We start from the raw sequence: 25,508 nt of genomic DNA, 5'->3' as shown, positions 1-25,508 counted from the left end.
GGAAGCTAAACGAGCCTCCTGATGCCCTATCCCCCGGCACATGTGCCAACACACAAGTGGACCGACTCCAGACCCTCCACGATGACCTTTGCCACCCGGTGGTCATTCGTTTCTTCCATTTTATCAAAACCCGCAACCTGCCCTACTCCATCGAGGACTTCAGGACCATCACCAGGAACTGCGAAATCTGCGTGGAGTGCAAGCCGCACTTCTACCGGCCAGAGAGAGAACACCTGGTGTGGCTTCCCGCCCCTTTGAACGCCTCAGCATGGACTTCATGCAAGGACCCCTTCCCTCCACTGACCGCAACACGTACTTCCTGAACATGACTGACGAGTACTCCCGGTTCCCGTTTGCCATTCCTTGTCCCGACATGACCGCTGCCACCATCATTCAAGCCCTCCACAGCATATTTACCCTGTTCAGTTTCCCCACCTACGTCCACAGCGATAGGGGGTCCTCCTTCATGAGCGATGAACTGCGTCAATTCCTGCTCAGCAAGGGCATTGCCTCAAGCAGGACGACCAGTTATAACCCCCGGGGAAACGGGCAGGTGCAGAGGGAGAACGGAACGGTCTGGAAGACCGTCCTACTGGCCCTACGGTCCAGGAATCTCCCAGTCTCCCACTGGCAGGAGGTCCTCCCCGATGCACTCCACTCCATTCGATCATTACTGTGTACCACGACCAACGAAACACCTCATGAACGTCTCCTTGTCTTCCCTAGGAAGTCCTCGCTCCCAACCTGGCTGGCAGCTCCTGGACCCATTCTGCTCCGCAAACACGTGCGGGCGCACAAGTCAGACCCGCTGGTCGAGAGGGTACACCTCGTTCATGCTAACTCTCAGTACACCTATGTGGTGTACCCCGACGGCCGGCAGGATATGGTCTCCCTCCGGGACCTGGAGCCCACTGGATCCCCACCCACACCCCCCTCGCCAACCCCACCAGCGCACCCCACAGCGGTCCCCTTCCCAGGGGGATTAGTCCTTCCACTGGCCCCGCCCATGACTGATGAAGCTGAAGAAGCCATGCTCCCGGAGTCACGGATGCCCGAGCCGGCGCCTGCATCACCGCTGAAACTGCGACGATCACAGAGGATGACCAGGGCCCCCGATTGACTAATAGCTTCATTTTGAAATGTACCTGTAAATAAATACCTGTAAATAATTTGTGTGACATGTAAAAGGCAAAACACTGTACCACCGACGGGTACCGCCGTAACCTCCACCACTGTATAACGCGCGACCACCACCCCCGCCGGACCCTTATTTTTTTAACAGGGGGTGAATGTGGTAGTCGGTATTAGGGATATTACGGTACCTAGGTTGGAGGTACCTGATGCTGTAAGATCATTGGTGTTGGAGGTACCTGATACTGTAAGATCATTGGTGAAGCCTGCCTGCTGATTCCGCCCAGTAAGGTGGAGTATAAGAGTCTGTGTTTCCCTAACTGCTGCATTTCTGTACCTGCGCTGCTGGGGGAAACATCTTGTTCAATAAAGCCTTCAATTGTCCTACAATCTCGCTTCAGGAGTTATTGATCGTGCATCAACGGGTTCCCGGCGGACTTCTACAAAAAATTTGCGACAGCACTGGACCTGCACCTGCGCGAGATGTTCACAGACTCGCTAGCTAGGGGCACACTGCCACCCACGTTAGCACAGGCCTCAATCTCGCTGTTACCTAAGAAAGATAAAGATCAACGGAATGTGGGTCATACAGACCCATCTCACTACTGAATGCAGATGCCAAAATACTGGCCAAAATCCTAGCCAAGTGGCTAGAAGACTGCGTACCAGAAGTGGTTGCAGAGGACCAGATGGGTTTTGTCAAGGGTAGGCAGCTAACCTCGAATATCAGGCACCTGCTAAACGTGATAATGCCCCCCTCCAGGGAGAGAACACCAGAGGTGATCGTCTCCCGAGACGCAGAAAAGGCCTTCGACAGGGTCGAATGGAAATACCTCATAGAGGTACTGGAGCGGTTCGGGCTTGGAACAGGGTTCACCTCCTGGGTAAAACTCCTATACAACGCTCCCATGGCGAGCATACGGACCAACAACACCAACTCCCGATACTTCCAGCTGCACAGGGGCATCAGACAAGGATGCCCACTGTCCCCGCTGCTGTTTGCTCTTGCAATCGAATCATTAGCAATTGCTCTCAGCAAAAAGCTGGAGGGGGATCCAAAGGGGTGGCAGAGAGCACAGAGTCTCACTCTATGTAGATGACCTGCTCCTCTACATTTTAGACCCACAAAGCAGCATGGACGGAATCATCGCGCTCCTGAAAGAGTTTGGCGCCTTCTCGGGTTACAAACTCAACATGAGCAAAAGCGATATATAGCAGTCAATATGGTCGCCTTCCTTAATCCTAATTATGTTTACACTTGGAGTCGCCAGGTATCTTTCGATACCGCCACAAGGTTCAAACCCGAATACTGATCAAAGAGCCAATGCACCAGTTAGTTAGTTCAAACTCAATATTATTTATTTACACACACAGTAGGATCTACACATTCATAAAGTACTACAAAGTAAACTATCTCTAACGCTACCGCCAATACTTAACTTTGGGTGCCCACTCAGTCAGAGGCAGTGGGGGGCAGCACTAATGGGACTGCCGTTTAAAGAAGCCCAACACAAATTCCGCCATCTGGGGATCCAAATAGCCCATGACTGGAAAGGAAGCCACAAATGAAAACTCACCAGCCTGACAGAGGAAGTAAAAAAGGACCCGCAAAGATGGAACACACTCCCACTCTCCATCACGGGGAGAGTCCAGACAATCAAAATGAATGTGCTGCCCAGGTACCTCTTCCTACTTCGATCCATCCCGATTTACATCCTCAAGGCCTTTTGCAAGGCACCAGACAGACTAATCATGGCGTTCGTAGGATGGAGGGGCACTGAAAGTCAGGGACCTATACACGGACGGCAAGATCACAACAATGCATGAACTGCCAGAGAAATTCCAGCTAGCCAGGGGGAACGAGCTAAGGTACCTACAACTCAAAAACTTCCTACGAAAGGAGGCAAGGACGTATCCATAACCACCACGACAGACATTACTGGAAGAGTTACTGGACGCAAACAGCCTAGATAAAGGCGACTGTAGAGACATTTATGACCGACTGGTAGAAAGGGCCGACACCGTACTGGATGCAACAAGAAAGAAATGGGAGGAGGACCTGAGGATTGAAATAGGGTGGGGACTCTGGAGCGAAGCACTGCATAAGGTCAAATCCACCTCCACGTGCGCAAGCCTGACGCAGCTAAAAGTGGTACATAGAGCCCACTTAACAAGAAACCGTATGAGTAGGTTCTTCCTGGAAGTGGAGGATAGATGTGAACGGTGCCAAGGAGGCCCGGCCAACCACACCCACATGTTCTGGTCTGGCCCCAGACTTGTGGAGTGCTGGACAGCCTTCTTCGAGGCAATGTCCAAAGTGGTAGGGGTGAGGGTGGAGCCATGCCCGATAGTGGCGGTCTTCGAGGTATCAGACCAGCCAGATCTATTCCTGGGGAGGAGGGTGGATGCCCTTGCCTTTGCCTCCCTGATCGCCCGCCATAGAATCCTATGGGGGGGGGTGGCGAGAGACGGGACGAACGGATGATGCGGAGGGGAACACGAGACGATATCGGCAGCGAAAACCGTCCAGGAGCAGCAAGCGACAATACCAACACCAGATCCATTTGCGTATTGCCCTATGTAATTGTTCTGTAATTGTTTCCCCGGTGCCCAAATGTATATGTACCCCCCCAAGTTTCCCCCCCTCCCCCCACAAACAGATGCCTACTTATGTGATAAAAACAAAACTGCCAATTGTACAGAGCTGCTGTTGTTGAGCTAGCACATAATACCCTACCAGTTATTTTATTCTAACTTTTTTTTGTTTGTTAGTTGTTGTTTGTTTTGTTTTTTGTGCGTGTTCCGTTCTCTTCTATGTATACATACATGTATTCTATTGTGTACATAACGTTAAATATACTTTATTCAAAAACCCAATAAAAACATTTATATAAAAAAAGAAAACGAAAGTCTCTTCCTTTGTTCAGTCTTTACTATTACTGTTAGACTAACAGACCCCCAAATCGTGGGGGGATTCTCTGACCCCCCATCGGGTCAGAGAATCCCCGGTGGCGTCGCGAATCCCGCCCCGTCGCTACGACGCCGGCTGCAGTATACTCCAGCACCAGTTCTCGGTCTGGGGCGGGGTTTACGCCGTGCCAGTTGAGGCCGTTGGCAGCGCCCCCCCCCCCGGCAATTCTCCGGGCCCAGCTGGGCCGAGCAGCCGTCGTTTCCTGGCCAATCCCGCCGGCGTGAAATGGACATGGTCCATCACAGCGGGACCTGGCTTGTTGGCCACGTGAGTCCACTGGGGGGAGCCCGGGGGAATCCGGCCTCGTGGGGGCCCCCACGGTGGCCTGGCCCGTGATCGGGGCCCACCAATTTGGAGGCGGGCCTGTACCGTGAGGGCACTCTTTCCTTCCGTGCCGGCTCTGTAGGGCTCCGCCATGGCCGGCGCTGAGAAGACACCCCCCTGCAAATGCGCAGGAAGCACGCCGGCTGGTCTGCATGCGCGGAACTATACCTGCGGTTCTGCGCATGCGCCAACTTGTGCCGGCCCTCTGCCGCTGGCCTAGCCTCCGGAAGCACGGAGGATTCGCGCCGTTCTTGGCGCCAACGTCGGGCCATCCGGCCAGTTGCGGGAGAATCCCGCTCAATATATGGGAACTTTCACAATATTAAACAGATCCATTTCACTATCATTGGCGTTTATCATATCTACTCCTTAAATAAAGGCAGGGAATTTGTGTGTGTGTGTGTGTGCGGGGGGCGGGGGGGAGTGGGGGGGGGGGGGGGTGTGGCAGGCTCCGACACCAATGGTAATGTCAGGAGAAACAGGGGAAAATGGTGTAAACAGACAACAGCGAAAATCTTCCGCCAGAAGCTCCAGCGATTGATCGGGCAACGCCACATATACACATAAATTCTACCCACTGCTTGTAATTCTTTATTCCACCAGTTACGTAAATGAGTAATGGCCTGGAAATTAGTCTCCTGTTATAACTGGGGAGTTGGTGAAGACTGACAGAACCCCAGGTAAAGCAGCATAAACAGTCCTTTTCTGCAGTTCAGAATGATCTCCACAGAATCTCAGGGTTTACTAGCATTGCCGATGATCTATTCATAATTAGCCTCCATCCTCTTCAGCTACTTATTTGTGGAGTTCTCACTTGACCTGCACTGCTGGTACAGCTTCTAATAATTCTTCTTTGACACTGAAAGGTATTTTACTTCGTCATTCAGCTATAATAGTTGAGAAGGTTGAAATTATGCTCAATCATATAAGTGGGCAGGTAAAGATTTATCTCGTCTTTCTTGACAAAGGCAGGAGCTAATTTTTGTTATCTAGCTGTCAAAAGAACTTCTTCTGAAGATTAGCATTGTGCAATAATAACAAATTCTCACTAAAATTGTTCCAAACTTTCCACACAATCCTCCTCCAACATCCCTCCAACCATTAGCCAGCTAGAGAGGACAACATTCACCTAGTGGCTTTCTTATCTAACCAGTCATAGCCACATAATCACTTGCAGTGGCTTTTCTGCCTGCCCCTACATCAGTACATCTGGTGTCCCAGAGAATTTTCCCTTACCCTCACCCTCCCCATTTCTCATCTATCTGCTACCTCTGTATGATATAATTAGTTTCCATATGTTCACTGGTGACACCCAGTCCCTACGGTGAGCCATCACCTCTCACAACCACGCCACTGCCTGTTATCTGACTGCTCATCAGATATTAGGGAAATTTCATCCTTATCTTTGGTGAATGCCAGGAAGTCCATTCCCGAATTATTGACTCCATCCCTCTTTCTGGCAACCTCTGAGGCTGAACGAGACCGTTTGGCACCTTGGTATCATATTTGATTCTGAATTGAGCTTCTGACCACATATCCAAGCCATTGCTAATTCTATTCATTTCCATCTCTGTTCCATCCCCCAACTTTGCTCCTTCCTCAACTTAGGTACTGCTGACGCCCTCCTACATGATTTGACTATTTTAATGCACTCTTGGCCAACCTCCCACTTTCAGTGCTCTATTAAACTGAGGTCTATTAAAACCTTGTTTCCCATGTCCTCGCTTGCACCAAGTCCCACTTGTTATTTTCTGCCGTTTTTATTAACATGAGTTGCTACTGACATAGACGACGTTGAAAGACACTCCAGTCCTTGAAGTAAGTTGAGAGGATTTATTCAGTAACAACAACTAGATAAATGAGTTCAACACTCGGCTGATCTAACTCTAGTAACTCAGTGATAATGACCAACTGTACAACTAGGATCGAGACCACATGTGGTGACCCAGCCTGAGATCTAAACTATTCTGTTGCTGATCCTACAGTCCCTGCCAGGAGTGAGAAGGCGGGTCAAGTGTGTGTCTGGTTTTATAATGAGTTGTGTCGTGCCCTCCAGTGGTCGTGCCACAGCCGGGTGTTCTGATTAACCCCTTAGTTTCATGTCAGTCTACACATCATTATACCACTCATCCATTACCCCTGTTTCCATGGACCTACGCTTGTCCCTGGTTAAGCAACAGCTTGTTTTTAAAACTCTAATTGTTGTTTTCTCACCCCTCCCTATCTCTGTAATCTTCTCCAGCCCAACAATCCACCAAGATATCGGCGCTGCTCCAACTTTGGTCACTTGAACACCCCAATGTTGATTGCTTCACCACTGGCAGTCATGTCTTCGATTGCTGAGGCCCTAACCGCTGGAATCTTTCCATCTTTATCCCTTCATTTCCTCCTTTAAGGTGCTCATTGGAACCCATTTCTTGAACCAAACCTTTGGTCATCTGACCCAATATCTTATTTGGCTTGCTGTCAAATTTTGTTGGATAATGCTCCTGTGAAGCATCTTGAGACATTTCATGATATTAAAGGTACTATATAAATACAAGTTGTTGTTAAGAATTTGCTTCAAAAACAAATGTGTTTGTGACTATTATTGCTCCAAACAAGAATGCATGCATTGCTGATACTGCTCAGCATTATTTCAATCTATCTGACCAGCTGCATTGTCAGTTTTCTGCCAAGGATATATTTCCTTTCTGCATCCTTTAACGTAGCTTTGAGAGTATCCATTTTTCTTTCTTTCATTTCATAATTAAGTTTTCAACTTAATCTTCCATGATCTCCTTACGTAGCCTCGACTGTTATTCTTTTGAAGTCTTGCCCTGTGTTATTTTTGGCCATTGGCTTTCTCTTGGGTATCAGACCTAACACACAAGGTTCTCTTTTATATGTGGTCAGGTTAAATTAAGTCATGGGACTGTCAAGATGGTGAATTGAAAGACCAGAGACACCAAACGGTAGCAGTACTTTACTGTGCAGCCACATACAAGTGATCTTTTCTGTAGAAATACACAAGTATGATGGTTTCTGGATGGATTGGAATTGACTTTTACTCCAAACAATACAAGGTACAAAAAACGATCAAAAAATTTTAATGCAAACACACAGGATTATTCCACTTTACCACATGGGCATTTCAAACACTTTTGATAGAAGTTCCCAGGGCTAAGGTCCCTTCAAATTCAAATTTCTGAAATGCACTGTTCATTTGGATGTGTGCATAATGCCTCAGTGTGACTACACACTCAATCAGATTGAAGAGAAAGGGGAGGTTGATTTCACTGATTTCTATCATCTGGAGGTTTGTGCTAAAATTGGGTCAGCTACCCCACAGGCTTGTAAAGCAACAGCCTGAAATAGTCACACTCACACAATCATTCCTCACAGACAATGTCTCAGACACCACCAGCACCATCCCACTGGCAGGATAAACCAACCAGAGGTAGAGGCACAGTGCAATATAGTCAGAAGGGAGTTGCCCTCGGAATCCTCAACATTGACCCCCAACCCCCATGAAGTCTCATGGCATCAGGTCCAACATGTGCAAGGAAGTCTCCTGCTGGTGACCACCTACCACCTATCACCAGCACGGTAGCACAAGTGGATAGCACTGTGGCTTCACAGCACCAAAATCCCAGGTTCGATTCTCCGGTGGGTCACTGTGTGCGGAGTCTGAATGTTCTCCCCGTGTCTGTGTGAGTTTCCTCTGGGTGTTCCGGTTTCCTCCCACAGTCCAAAGACGTGCAAGTTAGGTAGATTGGCCATGACTGCCTTAGTGACCAAAAAGGATGGGAGGGATTATTGGGTTACGGGGATAGGGTGGAAGTGAGGGCTTAAGTGGGTCGGTGCAGACACGATGGGCCGAATGGCCTCCTTCTGCACTGTATTTTCTATGTTCTAACCAAGAGTGGTTCGGTAGCTATTGACCTAGAGGGCCGAGTCCTAAAGGACTTGGCTGCTAGACTAGGAATGTAGCAGGTGGTGAAGGAACAAACATACTTGACCTCATCCTCCCGAATCTACCTGTCCCAGATACTGCCCACAACAGTATTGGTATGAGTGGCCACTCTGCACAATCCTTGTGGAAATTTGGAGACATGACATTCCATCATGTTGTGAGGCACTGCCACCATACTAGATGGTAGTGCTGCTTCCATTTGAAATCTACAAACAGATTTTAAACAGATCTTGCAACTCAAACCCAAGCATCTATGAGGCACTGTGGACCATAAGCAGCAGCAACAGAATTGCATTCAACCACAATCTGTAATCTTATGGCCCAGCATAGCCTCCACCATACGATTACCATCAACCCTGGGGATCAACCCTGGTTCAATTAAGAATGCAGGAGGGCATGTCAGGATCTGCACCAGGCAATCTTAAAAGTAATGTGTCAACCTCAGCTACAAACCAGGACTACTTGCATGCTAAAGAGTGGAAGCAGCATGCAATAGGGTTAAACGATCCCACAACTAACAGATCATGTCTCAGCTCTGCAGTCCTACCATATCCAGTTATGAATCGTGGTGGATAATTAAACAACGAACTGGAGGAGGAGGCTTCATAACTATCCTGAATGACGGGGCAGCCCCGCACATCGATGCAAAAATAAGGCTGAAGCATTTGCAACAATCTTGAGCCAGGAGGGGTGAATAAATGATCCAACCTCCTCTGCAGGACACAGCATCACAGATGCCAGCTTTGAGCTAATTCGATTCATTCCACACGATATGAAGGCACTGGATACTGCAAAGCTATGTGCCCTGACAATATTGTGCAACAATACCGAAGACCGTGCACCAGAAATATTGTGCTCCTAGCCAAGCTGTTCAAGTGCAGTTACAACAGGCAGCACCGTGGAGCAGTGGTTAACACTGTTGCCTCACAGCACCGAGGACTTGGGTATGATCCCAGCCCCAGGTCACTGTCCAAGTTGAGTTTCCACATTCTCCCCATGTCTGCGTGGTTCTCACCCCCATAACCCAAAGATGTGCAGGTTAAAATAAATAAATTTATTGTCACAAGTAGGCTTACATTAACACTGCAATGAAGTTACTGTGAAAAGCCCCTAGTCGCCACATTCCGGCGCCTGTTCTGGTACACAGAGGGAGAATTCAGAATTCTCAACTGGTACAGGAATTGAACCTGCGCTGCTGGCCTTGTTCTGCATTACAAACCAGCTGTCTAGCCTACTGGGCTAAACCAGTTTCTCAACGAGTTGAAGTGGATTGTCCATGTTAAATTGCCCCTTAACTGGAAAAAAAATAATCGGGTACACTAAATTTTTTTTAAAAAGTACAGTTACAACACAGCATCTAACCGGGAATGTGGAAAATTACCCAGGTATGTCCTCTGCTAAAAGCAGACAAATCCAACCCGGCCAGTTACCACCCCATCAGCCTACTCTTGATCATCAGTAAAGTGATGGAAGGGGGAAGGGGAAATCAAAAATCCTATCAAGTAGCACTTGCTTAGCAATAGGATTTTGTCATCAATGTCTGCTCACACCAAGAGGAGGCTCCTGAGGTATGGGAAATGATCCACATTGTCCAAGGGATTACCGTGGATCGTGATGGCTGGGGGGCAGTTTTGTGTGGCAGGAGGGGCACTGAGGGAATCTTTGTTTCCCGGATGTTTAGTCTGAGGCTCATTCTCTCATGTGCCTCGGTGAATGGGTCAACGATGGTTTGTAGCTCGGCTTTTGTATGCGTGCATTCATAGGCCTTTTCTGCGTACTGCAGCTCGATTTCAGAGATTGGTGTGGTCTTGGTTCTGGCCTGGAGGCATCAGAAATTGTTGTTTCCCACTTGTCTGTTAGGTTAGCTTCCAGTAGGGAGCTTCAGGGTTGACTCCAATGCGCCAGTGCAGTCTTCGGGCACCTGAGGAACAGAGTATTCGTAGGCCGAGACCTCAAACCCAGAACCAAGCTCCTGGTCAACAGAGCAGCCATGGCCCCCCCGCCGTCCTGTCAGCACCAGAAACATGGAGAATGTACAGCAGACACCTCATATTCGTGGAGATATCACCAACATTGCCTCCCCAAAATCCTGCAAATCCACTGACAGCATAGATGTACCAATGTGAGCATCGTCTCCCAGGCCAATATCCCCAGTATCTAGGCACTGGTCATGCTCGACCAGCTGTGATGGGTGGGACACATTGCCCGCATCCCCGATACAAGACTCCCAAAACAAGTGCCCTATTCCGAGCTCCGTATTGGCAAGCAATCATTAGGAAGACAGAAGAATCGCCATAATGACAATCTGAAAGCCTGCCTAAATAAATGAAACATCCCCACCGACACGTGGGAATCGCTTGCCTTAGAACACACAAACTGGAGAAAAAGCATCCGCGTAGGAGCCAATCAACTCGAAGGTTGTAGGGTGGAGCATGCAAAGACCCACTGTAAACAGTGGAAGGAGAGCGCAGAATTCAGAACGTCCCATCCACCCACCTCATCAAACACCACCTGCCAAACTTGTGACAGTGTGTGGATCCAGGACTTTTTAGCTACCGCAGAACCCACCTCCCGGAGTGGAAGCCTCATCCTCAACCCTGAGGGACTGCCAAGAGAGCTTAGTAATAACCTGCTCATGGATGCTGTTTGGGTTCCACTAGGACTACCCTGCTCCTGACCTCATTACATAGAACATACAGTGCAGAAGGAAGCCATTCAGCCCATTGAGTCTGCACCGACCCACTTAAGCCCTCAGTTCCACCCTATCTCCGTAACCCAATAACTCCTCCTAATCGTTTTTGGACACTAAAGGCAATTTAGCATGGCCAATCCACCTAACCTGCACAAGGCTTTGGACTGTGGGAGGAAACCGGAACACCCGGAGGAAACCCACGCAGATACGGGGAGAACATGCAGACTCCTCACAGACAGTGACCTAGCAGGGAATCGAACATGGGACCCTGGTGCTGTGAAGCCACAGTGCTAGCCACTTGTGCTACCCTGTTGCCCCTTAGTTCAAACATGAACAAAAGAGATGAACTCCAGAGATACGGTGAGAATGGCCTTGACAGTCGGCACCATTTGACTGAGTGTGTAATAGAGGAGTCGATGGGGGAAAAGTATTCCCTGGTTGGAGTCACAGCTAGTGCAAAGGCAGATGCCTGTGGTTGCTGGAGGTCAATTATCTCAGTTTCAGGACATCACTGCAGGAGTACCGCAGGGCAGTTTCCTAGGTTCAACCATATTCAGCTGCTTAATGAATGACCTCCATTCCATCATTAAGTCAGAAGTGGGATGTTCACTGATACTTACACAATATTCAGCACCATTTGTGACTCCTCAGATACTGAAGTAGTCCATGTCCAAATGCAGCAACAAGTGGACAATATACAGGCTTGGAATGACAAATGACAAACAACATTCACGCCACACAAGTGCCAGACAATGACAATCTCCAACAAGAGAAAACCTAATCATCGCCCCTTGACATTCAATAGCATTACCATTGCTGAATCCCCCGCTATCAACATCCTGGGGGTTACCACTGATCATAAACTGAACTGAGTCAGTCATTTAATACCATCACTTCAAGAGCAGGTCAGAGACTAGGAATTCTACAGCGAGTAACTCATATCTTTTTTTTAAAAATAAACATTTTATTGAGGTATTTTTTGGTATTGTAACAACAACAATATAAACATAGTGCAAAAGCCGTCTCCCTTCCTTACAGGTCCCACCTTTATTAACCCCCTACTCTAAGCTAAACCAAACCCCCCTCCCTTCTGCTGACGATTAATTTTCAGTGAAGAAGTCGACGAACAGTTGCCACCTCTGGGCGAACCCTAACAGTGACCCTCTCAAGGCGAACTTGATTTTCTCCAAACAGAGAAAGCTAGCCATGTCCGATAGCCAGGTCTCTGATTTCGGGGGCTTTGAGTCCCTCCAAGCTAATAGTATCCGTCTCCGGGCTACCAGGGAAGCAAAGGCCAGAACGTCTGCCTCTTTCTCCTCCTGGATTCCCGGGTCTTCTGACACCCCGAAAATCGCCACCTCAGGATTCTGCGCCACCCTTGTTTTTAACACCATGGACATGACATCTGCAAACCCCTGCCAAAATCCCCTAAACTTTGGACATGCCCAGAACATATAGACATGGTTCGCTGGTCCTCCCGCACATTTTGCACACCTGTCTTCCACCCCAAAGAATCTGCTCATCCGGGCCACCGTCATGTAAGCCTGATGAATGACCTCAAATTGTATCAGGCTGAGCCTGGCACATGTTGCGGACGCGTTGACTCTACTCAACGCGTCCACCCATAGACTATCCTCTATCTCTCCTCCTCCCACTTGCGCTTCAGCTCCTCAGTCTGCGTCTCCTCTGACCCCATAAGTTCCTTGTAAATGTCCGCGAAGCTCCCTTCCCCTACCTACCCTGTAGAAACTACCCTGTCCTGAATCCCCCTTAGCGGTAGGAGCGGGAAGGTTGACACCTGTTTCCATAGGAAGTCCCGCACCTGCAGATACCTGAATTTGTTTCCCCTCGCCAACCCAAACTTCTCCTCCAGTGCCCTCATACTCGGAAAGCTCCCATCTATCAACATATTTCCCATCGACTCAATCCCTGCTCTCCGCCATATCCAGAACCCCCCATCCACACTTCCCGGGGCAAACCGGTGATTTTTACAGATTGGGGACCAGACCGATGCTCGCTCTGCTCCCACATGTCTCCTACATTTCCCCCAGACTCTCAGGGCTGGCACCACCACTGGACTGGTGGAGTACCTTGCCGGCGGGACGGCAGAGGTGCAGTTACCAACGCCCCCAAACTGGTGCCCTTGCATGAAGCCGCCTCAATACGCTCCCATGCCGACCCCTCCCCCACCACCCACTTCCTGATCATGGATATATTCGCCGCCCAGTAATAGTTACTGAAATTTGGCAGCGCCAGCCCGCCCTCTCCCCGACTCCGCTAAAGCATTATCTTCCTCACCCGCGGGGTCTTGCCTGCCCAAACAAAGCCAGAGATCACTTTGTTGACCTGTTTAAAAAAGGACCGCGGAATAAAGAGGGGGAGACATTGAAACACAAACAGGAATCTCGGAAGGACCGTCTTCTTCACCGTCTGCACCCTCCCAGCTAATGACTACGGGAGCGCGTCCCATCTCCGAAAATCGTCCTTCATTTGGTCCACTAGCCGGGCAGATTTAATTTATGCAGCCGGTCCCATTCCCGCGCCACTGGAATGCGTAGGTACCTAAAGCTTCCCCCGATTAATCTAAACGGCAGCTCCCCCAATCGCCTCTCCTGTCCCCTTGCCTGGATTGCAAACATCTCACTTTTCCCACATTGAGCTAATACCCCAAAAACTGGCCAAATTCCCCTAGAATCCTCATGATATCTTCCATCCTCTATAATGGATCTGATATGTACAGAAGCAGGTCGTCTGCATAGAGCAAGACTCTGTGTTCCACCACCCCCCCCCCCCCCCCCCCCCCCTCCCCGGGGCTGGACCAGCCCCTTGAGGCTCTCAGAGCAATTGCCAACGGCTCTGTAGGTTGCGCGAACAACAGTGGGGAGAGGGGGCATCCCTGTCTCGTCCCCCGGTGCAGTCTCAATTAGTCCAATGTTGTCCTATTCGTCCGTACATTTGCCACAGGAGCCTGATACAGCAACCTGACCCAGTCAATAATGCCCCGCCCAAATCCGAACCGTGCCAGTCCTCCCACAGATAATCCCATCCTACCCGATCAAACGCCTTTTCTGCATCCATTGCGATAACCACCTCCACCTCCCTACCTTCCGGGAGCATCATGATCCCATTTAACAACCTTCTTACATTGGCCACGAACTGCCTACCCAGAACAAACCCCGTCTGGTCCTCCCCAATAACGTCCGGAACACAATCCTCAATCCTGGAGGACAAAATTTTGGCCAGCAGTTTGGCGTCCACATTCAACAGGGATATCTGCCTGTCGGACCCACACAGCTCCGGGTTCTTGTCCCGCTTCAGAAACAGCAAAATTGTGGCCTGTGACATCGTCGGGAACAGCACCCCGCTTTCCCTTGCCTCATTGAACATCCTTATCAACACCGGCCCCAAATCCCAGAGAACTTTTTATAAAACTCGACTGGGTACCCATTCGGCCCCGGGGCTTTACCCGGCTGCATGGCCTTCAGACCCTCCACTATCTCTTCCAACCCGATCGGGGCCCCCAGCCCTTCTACCAGCTCCCCGTCCACCTTTGGGAAATTCAGCCCCCACAAGAAGTGCCTCACCCCCTCCGGCCCCGTAAGGAGTTCCGACCTGTACAGCCTACTGTAGAAATCCCTAAACGCCTTATTCACCCCTGCTGATTTCCGACCAGGTTCCCATCTCCGTCATTTAATTTCCCTATCTCCCTGGCTGTGTCCCTCTTTCTAAGTTGCAGAGCAAGCATTCTACTGGCCTTCTCTCCATACTCATAGATTTTCCCCCCCCCCTCGCCTTTCTCAGCTGCTCCACCGCCCTCCCTGTGGTTAACGCCCCCCAAAATCTGCTCCATGAACGCTTTTAGCTCCTTTGCCATTGCTGGCACCCTGCCCGTTTTCGAGCTTGACCGGTTCAAGCCAGGGACCTCCCATGACCAACCTGTGCGAGTCCAGGTCCAGTATCTTCCCCAACATCCTCTTTATAAACTCCACATCATCCCAATTTGGCGCATACACATTTACTAATACCACCTGCACCCCATCCAGTTTCCCACTGACCATAATGTACCGACCTCCCACATCCAAACCTATTCTACCCACCTCAAACACCACCCACTTGTTGATCAGGATCGCGACCCCTCTAGTCTTTGAATCCAGTCCCGAGTGAAAGACCTGACTGACCCAGCCTTTCCTCACTCTAATCTGGTCAGCTACTCTAAGTGCGTCTCCTGCAAAATTACCACGTCCGCCTTCCGTCCTCTAAGATGTACGAACACATGTGCCCTCTTGACCGGCCCATTTAACGCTCGAACATTCCGGATGATCAGCCTAGTTGGGGGGCTCATTGCCGCCCCCCCCCTCCCCCCGCTTCGCCGATCAGCCATCCCCTTTTCTGGTCCCGCCTCCAGTCCAAGCTCCGCACCTCTATCGGCCCGCCCCCCGGCAGGCTCTGCCCCAACCTCCTCTCTGTCCCTTGGCCGGCCCAAGTTCCTCCCCTGTCAGTAGAACATTCCCTCCCCCCCCCCCCCCCAGTAACAACACTCTGTAACCCAACCCCTTTGATAAATCAAACATATGCACACCCCCCACTGCGCGTCCGTGAGCTAGCCCGCCCAGCTAGCTTGGTGGGCCCCATCCCTGGTGCCGAATAGTCTCCCACCTATTGTTCCCCCCTCCCCCTCCCCCGCTCATACAAAGGTACTCCAACATCAAACAATCCCCACACAGTTGCCCGACTGAAAAACACCAAAATCTAAACAAACACACCTCCATCCCCCAACAGTGCAAATGAAAACCTTAACTCACTCAGCTCTACCGCTGGTCCCAAATCAATGCAAAAGGCATTACAAACTGCTTCCACAAAACGAAAATGAGAAACTTTTTTTTAGAGAACAGAGAAACGAAAAAAAAATATGAACGCTGCAGCAAAGTTCAAAAGTTCTCAGTCCATCACCAGTCCTTTCCTTTTCACGAAGTCCATCGCGTCCCCAGGCGACTCAAAATAAAAGTGCTGTTCCTCATATGTGACCCAGAGACGGGCCGGATACAACAGTCCGAATTTCACCTTTTTCTTCAAAAGGATCGACCTAATCTGGTTGAAGCCTGCTCTTCTCCTGGCCACCTCCACACTCAGGTCTTGGTAGACCCGCAGGATACTATTTTCCCACTTACAGCTCCGTGTCTGCTTGGCTCACTGTAGAATGCGCTCCTTATCCAAGTACCTGTGGAATCTCACCACTATTGCCCTCGGGGGGGGGTCTCCCGTTTGCGGCTTCCTCGCGAGTGCTCTGTGAGCCCTGTCCACCTCCAAGGGCCGGGAGAATGCCCCATCCCCCAGCAGCTTCTCAAACATGTCTGCGATGTATGCCCCAGCGTCCACTCCTTCGGACCCCTCCGGGAGACCAACAATTCTCAAGTTCTGCCAGCGGGACCCATTCTCTAGATCCTCCACCTTCTCCAGGAGCTTCTTCTGCTGGTCTCTCAGCATCCCCACCTCCAACTCCACCGCAGTTTGATGTTCCTCCTGCTCAGCCAGTGCCTTCTCCACCTTCTGTACCACCCGATCTTGGGTGTCCAATCTAAACTCCGACCGCTCAATTGACTCTTTTATCAGGTCCAAGCTGTCCCGTTTCTGCTTAGCAAAGCCTTCCTAAATAACTTGCCTCAGCTGCTCCGTTGACCGCTGGGTCGACAAACCAGAGGTCCGGTCCTCCGCCATGTTGTCTCCCGCTGCAGCTTCAGCCCAAGCCTTCTCTGTATTTCTGTTTCTGCCTTTACGAGCACTTCTAGTCCTTCTCTCCATGCGCTGATGTGGGAATCCAGTACACAATTGCCTCTGTCTTTAATTTTACAGTTCAAGTCCGGTAGAAAATCGGGGGAAAAGGTCCAAAATTCCGACCTGAACGGGAGCCACCAAATGTGCGACTTATTCCTTCATAGCTGCCACCTGAAGTCGAGTAACTCATATCTTGAGTCCCCAAAGCTTGTCCACCATCTACAAGGCACAAGTGTGATGGAATATTCTCCACTTGCCTGAATGAGTGCAACTCCAACAACGCTTGACACCATCCAGAACAATGGAGCCCACATGATTGACACCCCATCCACAAACATTCATTTTCTCCACAACTGATGTACAGTGACAACACTGTATACCACCTACAAGATGCACTGCAGGAACTCACCAAGTCTCCTTCGACAGCCTCTTCCAAACTCATGACCACTACCATCTAGAAGGACATGCACATGGGAACACCACCAATGAAAGTTCTCCTCCAAGGAACCACCATCCTGACTTGCAAATATACCGCTGTTCCTTCACTGTGGCTGGGTCAAAATCCTGGAACTCCCTCCCTAATAGCACAGTGGATGTACCTACACCATGCAGACTTCAATGGTTCAAGAAGGCAGCTCCCCCGCACCTTCTCAAGGACAATTAGGGATGGGATATATGCTGGCCTAGCTCGCGATACCCGCATCCCATGAACAAATAAAGAAAAAATAATTGAAGTTATGATCCTCTTTTGTTGCACTTCTGTAGTATGTTTGGTTATACTACTGAATGTAATCTACGTTACTCAATCCTATTGCTGATGAAGTTTTCTGAATCTTGATGAAAAAGACTCAAAGTCATCCAGTAGTAATGAAAGGTTTATTGAGTAACTAAAACAATAATTTTGTGAGTTATTTACTTTAAGATTAATATTAGTAGTAAGGTACAAGATCTAAATACAGTAGCTATGTTTAACTAATCACTCTGAGCGAAATCTATGTTCCTGGTCCCGTTACAGTGCAACCAAAAGAGAGCGAGGAACAGCATGAGTCTGGCTTTTATACCCATTAGTGCTGCCCTCTAGTGATCGTCTGATTACACATTAACCCCTTATGTACATGCACATACAGATCCAGGCAGGAATTGTGTGTAATTTTGACTTTGTAACGTCACACTTCCAGTCTGTGACTAGCAGCAGTGGGGGACACGGAAGAGTTTTATTCTTGCTGCTATTGCAAAATTGGAAATATGTCTTGTCATATCGGCATTCATGATTGTGCAACAACGTGCAATGAAAACCCTCGTACTTTTACACTGAAAATGTACTCCAGAGGATCCAGTAATTGATGCTGCATATGGTCACTGTAGCTGCTGATCAGCTCCACATAGGCAGTTGCTAATTTAACTAATAATAGCAAATGCATTGTTTTGAGAGTAGAAAACACCATAACTCTTATATATTGTGAAATGAGAAACAACTCTCTCAACTGGAAACTGACACATTTCCAATCCAAAGCAGCCAGAACATTGATATATCAGCTTTACAAATATAGGATTTTCAGAAACCTCCAGGAATAGCAAGGCTGATCCTCTATTGTATTACTATGTATTAAATATTGAGAATAATTAAATTAACAATACAGGCATATAGACATATCACTAGGACTATTATTTTGCTATCCTTTCATACCAGTTAGTTTTAATTGACAATGAAACTGAGAATTGGAATGACGTTGTGATATCTTACAGTATACTGATGTTCCAGTAAATTAAAAAATATACTTTTAAGTGCAAGAACTATTTCTGTTTCACTTTTATCTTCAATTGCACCCGACCGAGTAGCTGTATCTATGTGTTTTATTAACTCTGTACAATCTGCCTCATTTTAAAAGAAAAATAATTCTTATCTTGATGATGTTCATTGAGCATTCAGACATCAAAAGTACTTACAGGAGGTCCTGTAAAAAGAAAGAAAAAAAAGAATTAATCACGAGACCAACAATTTAAACACCATTTCAAAACTAGAAGGCTCAGAGTGAATAGAAACACTGGAAACTTCCCCATGTTTGTTGATTGTAAAAGCATACGGTGAGGTGCTGAAATCTGAATTCTGCTTTCTACAACATAAGAACGAGGAATAGGAGTAGGCAATTCAGCCTCTCAAGCCTGCTCCGCCATTCAATACGATCATGACTGATCTCCTCTCGGCCTGAACTCCACTTTCCTGCCCATTCTCCATAACTCTTCAACCCATTACTGAATAAAAATCTGTCTATCTCTTCAAATTTACTCAATGTCCCGGTTCCATCGCTCTCTGGATAGTGAATTCCACAGATTCACGACCCTTTGAGAGATGTAATTTCTCCTCATCCCTGTTTTAAATCTGCTAATCCTTATCCTGAACTATGACCTCTTGTTCAAGATTGCCCGACAAGAGGAAGCATCCGCTCTACTTTGTCAATATGTTTTATCATCTTATATACCTCAATTAGATCTCCTCTCATTCTTCTAAACTCAAGAGAGTAAAGGCCTAAACTGCTCCAATCTCTCTACATATGACAAACCCCTCTCCTCTGCAATCAAAGCCCTACAGATCCAAATAGCACTCCATAGAATTTATATAATGTTTCCCACATTAAACCAGTTTCTGCACTTCAAAAAGTGCTTTATTGGCCATAAAGCGCCACAGCAATATAAGTCTTTCTTTTTTTAAAAATACATCTTTTGTTTTATTTAGTTGTGGCTGGAGCCTAGAAACTACAATTGCCAATATTGGTGAACTAATGCTTAATGTGTTCATGCTGTTCCTCTGTCTATTATTATTATGCAGGTGTTGATTCATTTATTTTAAACGCAGTAAGGAATATCATATGAAATAATATCCTTTCTATCACTATTCTTTAATACACTGGGGAGTCTTTTAAAATTTACAAATGTTTCCCAAAAAAAGTATCATTCACCAAGTATGCGCTTGGCTGTGGGAAGCATCACCTCACCATTGCTATTTCATTTACAATTCCCCAATCGTCAGTGGGTGAGTTTTTTGTTGATATTCTGCAAGTGTGTCAGGAGGTAGTGGTGCTGTGGTATTGTCGTTGGACCTAAGGTAATGCTGTGGGGTCCCAGGTTAAAATCCCACCATGGCAGGTGGTGAAATTTGAATTCACTCAAAATTTGGAATTAAAAGTCTAATGATGTGGTAAAAACCCATCTGGTTCACTTTCGGGAAGGAAATCTGCTGTTCGTATCTGGTCCGGCCTACATATGATTCCAGATCCAAAGCAATGTGGTTGACCCTTAAATGCCCTCTGAGATAACCCAGCAATTCACTCAGTTCAAGGGCAATTAAGGATGGGCAATAAATGTGGACCCAGCCAGCCACCCACATCACATGAATGAATAAAACAAAAGATCTTTTACCGCATACTCAGAAAATGTTTTTTTCAAATTAACTCATCTGCTAAATTCTCAGCTGCTGTCTCTACCTCAAATTTCAAATCATCTGGAGTGACACTGGCAATGTGAAATGATCAAATCAATCAACTGCGCCCATCCTATTACCCAGCAAATTCAAGCAGTCTCTATCCAGCTCAGAGGAGATAGGACAGCAGCAGTCACACTGAGAGCACAAGCTCTGCTGTGGAAACAGGAATTTATATAGAACATAGAACATAGAACAGTACAGCACAGAACAGGCCCTTCGGCCCTCGATGTTGTGCCGAACAATGATCACCCTACTTTAAACCCACGTAACCCGTATACCCGTAACCCAACAATCCCCCCATTAACCTTACACTACGGGCAATTTAGCATGGCCAATCCACCTAACCCGCACATCTTTGGACTGTGGGAGGAAACCGGAGCACCCGGAGGAAACCCACGCACACACAGGGAGGATGTGCAGACTCCACACAGATAGTGACCCAGCCGGGAATCGAACCTGGGACCCTGGAGCTGTGAAGCATTGATGCTAACCACCATGCTACCGTGAGGCCCTAAATTAATGACCTAATTATGACCTAATTAATTGGTGAACTGTCAGCGATGGGATCTCAGTACTGGAATTTCTGTCGCTGGCTTTGCTATTGAAAACATACACATTTCCAAGAAGGCCCCATTTTTATAATCACTATTGGACTAGACATCTCACGTCCATGCAAAAGAACACTTGAATTTTGCATTGATGTTGTTTGGATGAGATACCGCCCAATTAGTTACTTGCATGTACCTTGAATTTAATAGCAGCTGCAGTAATTTTTAAAACAATCTTTATTGTCACAAGTAGGCTTACATTAACGCTGCAGTGAAGTTACTATGAAAAGCCCCTGGTCGCCACATTCCGGCACCTGTTCGGGTACACAGAGGGAGAATCCAGAAAGTCCAATTCGCCTAACAGCACATCTTTCAAGACTTGAGCACCCGGAGGAAACCCACGCAGGCACTGGGAGAACGTGCAGACTCCGCACAGACAATGACCTAAGCCGTGAATCGAACCTGGGACCCTGGAGCAATGAAGCAACAGTGCTAACCACTGTGCTGCCGTGTAACCCGAATGTTCCGGACTTAGCAAAGATCCTCGGTAGGGATCACATTATTTAAAATTAAGTTTTTAAAACCTGCCCGTTAGCAGAGGGTTAACCATCAGGTGGTTTCATTTTTTAAAAATAAAAGATACTCAGAACTCGAACTGAAGAGTGTTCGGAATGACTGAATCTAATTATGTTATTTCAGCTGATTTAAAGAGTAATATGGAATGTCTGCCCTTTCCTGCGTTTGTCTTTTGTCTGTACCGAGTCCAATGTTTGAATTTCACCAACAATCATTATTCCAGCTGTTGTGCGAGAGATTGTTTGAAAAGCTGCGAATAACATTCAGTGCTCCAGAGCAGGTTCTCAACTTCAAATTTCTGAAACTATTCTCTCAGGGTTGGTGCTCCTGCCCCCCAGGGTATTGAAGTCGTATTAGAGCTAGATTTCCCTCGATTTTGGGGGGATAGAAATACCTGTTTCTCGTCATAACTTGTGAGTCGCTGATGAAATTCAGGGAAATGTGTGGTTTAGAAATATGAGATTCCCTACAGCTCAATCTCATTCGCAGTAACAAAAAAATGAGCCAATCCTATTACACCTGTAGTAAGGAATGATCCATCAACACTTCCTGAGCAGCGACTACATCATTACACTGGGGTCATTTTGAAGTTAAATGATTGTGTAGAAAGGTCACTTAGGGCATTTGATGCCAATTCCACAATGCCCTGTTGAACAGACACGGAGAATGAAATGGTCGGCTTGAGGAGCGCACTCATTTGGTTAGTGTCTCTCATGTCTCCAGTTGGATTTGGCACAAGTGGAGTTGCAAACGGGAAACTTAAGTGGTAAAGGGCAGCAACAAGATGAGCTACAAGGCTCAATGTATGCAATGTGAAAGCCTGGCAGATTGCAGACCTTGTCCAAATTGTATACAGGTTTCCTAGTGTGAGATTGATAAAATGCAGCACCAAAAGGCTTGAGTGTCACTTAATAGATGCCAGTAAAGTTGAATTCCATGGAGCAACAAGGACAGCAGCAGCATAGACACATAGTTGGCTGAGTGATCGGAAACAGCAATGGTGAATGGTTGTTTTTGGATTGAACATGTGACTCCAGATCCACAGCAATGTGGTAGACTCTTAAATGCCCTTCAAGGGTAATTAGGGATTGGCAATAAATGCTGTCCAACCAGTGATGCATCCATCCTATGAAATGGTAAAAAAAGACTGAGATAATCATGAATTGTAATTGTATTGTTTTACCTGCATCTGCACCTAATCTTTGTGTATGCATCCATAAAATGGGTGAGATGTCATGTTTTGAACCTCTGGGGAAAATATGTGATGATAAATAACCTTCCTTATTTTTAAATTCACAATATGCTTGCTGCTGGAATTACTTAAATTGGGAAAACACGCCGAGGCTAAGAAATCACACCCCTCACATACAAAACACATTGATCACAGGCAGTAAGAAAATACATGAATTTTGTCCATGATACTACATATCTGCAAAGTAATATGCAGAAGTTCAAAACAGTCAAGGGAGAAAATGCACAAAATATATACAACAAACCACTGAAAACTACCCCTCCTAGCCCAGTTCATCGTTACTGCAGTTGACGTTGTTTCCTATCAACAGGCACCATACCTCTTCCTTTCAAAACTATTACTGTCATTTGATGATCAACAAACCAACCCCTTGACCAATACATTATCTCCACCAACCACACAACCCTAACCTACCTTTCCTTGTGTACTGTATCTCTTGGCCCTGCAGTTTCATGCCCATAACCCCTGATGTTCTCCGATTGAATTCCTTTAATATGGATCCATACATCACACAACAGTGAAATGACCATGGACAAAACCATGAATGACATCGTCTGTCACTGTCATATGTTGACTTTCACTGACCTCTCTACAGTTTTACATTATGGTTGACCATGTCATTCATTGCTTCATGACTATTGTCCAGCCCTTGTATGATTCCACTCATTCGCATCCAGGCAATATAGCAATGAATTCTTCTCCCCTCGCACCTCTATGGTCCCCTAAGATTCTACCTTTAGTCATCTATATGTAGCCCATTGGCATCCTCATCTGCAGGCAGAGGTTTAGTTCCCATATGTATGTTTGCAATACCCAGTCTGTATTATTGCTCTTAATTCTATGACCATTTCCATTCACCTTATCCACCTGTCTGACATCAAGGTCCCTAAAATTTGCAGTCATTCTGGTAGAATCTGCCGTAACAATCACAAATCTGATTGGGAGCAGAAAATAACTTGATTTTGTTCTTTGATGATGTAATAAGAGGGTCCAAATGTGGACATGGACTTAAAAAGAGATATTAACATTGAATAGCATAGAATTCCTACAGTTCAGAAGGAAGCCATTCAGCCCAGCAAGTCTGCATCGACCGTCTGAAAGATCACCCTACCTAGACCCACTCCCTTGCCCTAGCCCCGTAACCCCTATAACCCCTGTTAACCTGCACATCTTTGGACCTGAAGGTGCGATTTAGCATGGCCTGCACATCTTTGGACTGTGGGAAGAAACTGGAGTAACCGGAGGAAACCTGCACAGACACAAGGAGAAAGTGCAAACTCCACACAGACAGTCACCCAAGACCAGAATTGACCTGGGTCCCTTGTGCTGTGAGGCAGCAGTGCTAACCACTGTGCCACCATAAACGTGCTTGTAAAATTGAAGCTCATGGGGAATAGAGGGACAGGGCAGCATGGGCCAAATGACCATGCTTCAGATTCAATCATCTTGAATTTCTTAAGCTGCAATTTCTGGGATGCCCTTGTGAAAGTGGAACCCAGTATAGCATTCACAATCTGAACTGGTTGAAGTGAGATCACCTGGTCATCCAGGCTAAGGTTAGAACTCAGGCCCCAGAAGATGGGAAAGACAATAATTGTTTGTAAAATTAATAAAGCAGTTCGCTGATTGAGCAACTTTCTTGGGAGGAAAGACAGGCGTCGTCCCCCCCGCCCCCCCCCCCCCCCCCCCCCCCCCCCCGTCTCCCACCCAACTCCTCACCATCAACACCATCACCAAGACTGCCCAATTTCCACTGGTGTTGCCAGCATGATTAGCAGGGCAGGGGAGCACGACAAATTCACCCAGCCTGCTTGAGGTTCCTCCTGAAAGTTCCACCCTCAACCTTCATAAATCTTAATGTGGTCAGTAGTGCAGTTCAGCAGTGGGCTGGGATTATGATCTGATGATTTTCTGAGCCCACATTCTAGATAAACCACAATTTTCCAGTTGAACACCCGACATAGAACATAGAACAGTACAGCACAGAACAGGCCCTTCGGCCCTCGATGTTGTGCCGAACAATGATCACCCTACTCAAACCCACGTATCCACCCTATACCCGTAACCCAACAACCCCCCCCCCAACCTTACGTTTTAGGACACTACGGGCAATTTAGCATGGCCAATCCACCTAACCCGCACATCTTTGGACTGTGGCAGGAAACCGGAGCACCCGGAGGAAACCCACGCACACACGGGGAGGACGTGCAGACTCCACACAGACAGTGACCCAGCCGGGAATCGAACCTGGGACCCTGGAGCTGTGAAGCATTTATGCTAACCACCATGCTACCGTGCTGCCCGACAGCCCATAATTTCTAGTCCCCAGCACAAAAATCCCTTCCGTCGCCTCTGATTTCATCCACCTATGTCCTCTTTCTCAAGGTGAACAATCTGTGTGCTACTTCAGTATTGAATCCAACCTAGAGCTGAGTTTTGACATGATATCCTCTCTATGACCAAGAACACTCAGTTCAATCTTTGCAATATCCCCCCTTTTTTCTCCACCAGTCCTTGTTGAACCTTCTGTCACCTTCAATTCAACAACCCCACTACTTTATTATTTGACAGTCCTGCCCCACATTATGTTCTGCTTGTCCATCAGCTCAGTCTTTGCTGACCTATACTGGCTAAAACATCCCCCCTGTGCATTCAAGTTATAAATTCTAGCATTTTCTTCACATTTCTCCCCCTACCTCTGCAAACAGCTCTGTTCTTCCATTCCCTTCCTACTTCCAGTTCTGACCTGCTGTACACCTTCCCCTTTATTTTGCTCTCCCACCGATGATAACAAAGCCTCATTTTC

The 25,508-nt window shown here is 47.5% G+C and overlaps 1 protein-coding gene across 5 annotated transcripts in view; it reads right to left on the bottom strand.

Moving 5' to 3' along the window:
• The window catches only part of LOC119963079 (collagen alpha-1(XXV) chain), an 816,994-nt gene that overhangs the window by 331,428 nt on the left and 460,058 nt on the right, over nt 1-25,508 (bottom strand). For all 5 annotated transcript variants that reach the window (XM_038791652.1, XM_038791653.1, XM_038791655.1 and 2 more), the window contains exon 4: nt 18,793-18,800. In XM_038791652.1, the coding sequence (XP_038647580.1) occupies nt 18,793-18,800 (8 nt within the window). The remainder of the gene's footprint in view (nt 1-18,792; nt 18,801-25,508) is intronic.

The sequence above is a fragment of the Scyliorhinus canicula genome, chromosome 3, assembly GCF_902713615.1.
Source record: "Scyliorhinus canicula chromosome 3, sScyCan1.1, whole genome shotgun sequence".
NCBI lineage: Eukaryota > Metazoa > Chordata > Chondrichthyes > Carcharhiniformes > Scyliorhinidae > Scyliorhinus > Scyliorhinus canicula.
This window is presented reverse-complemented; position numbering and strand designations above follow the sequence as displayed.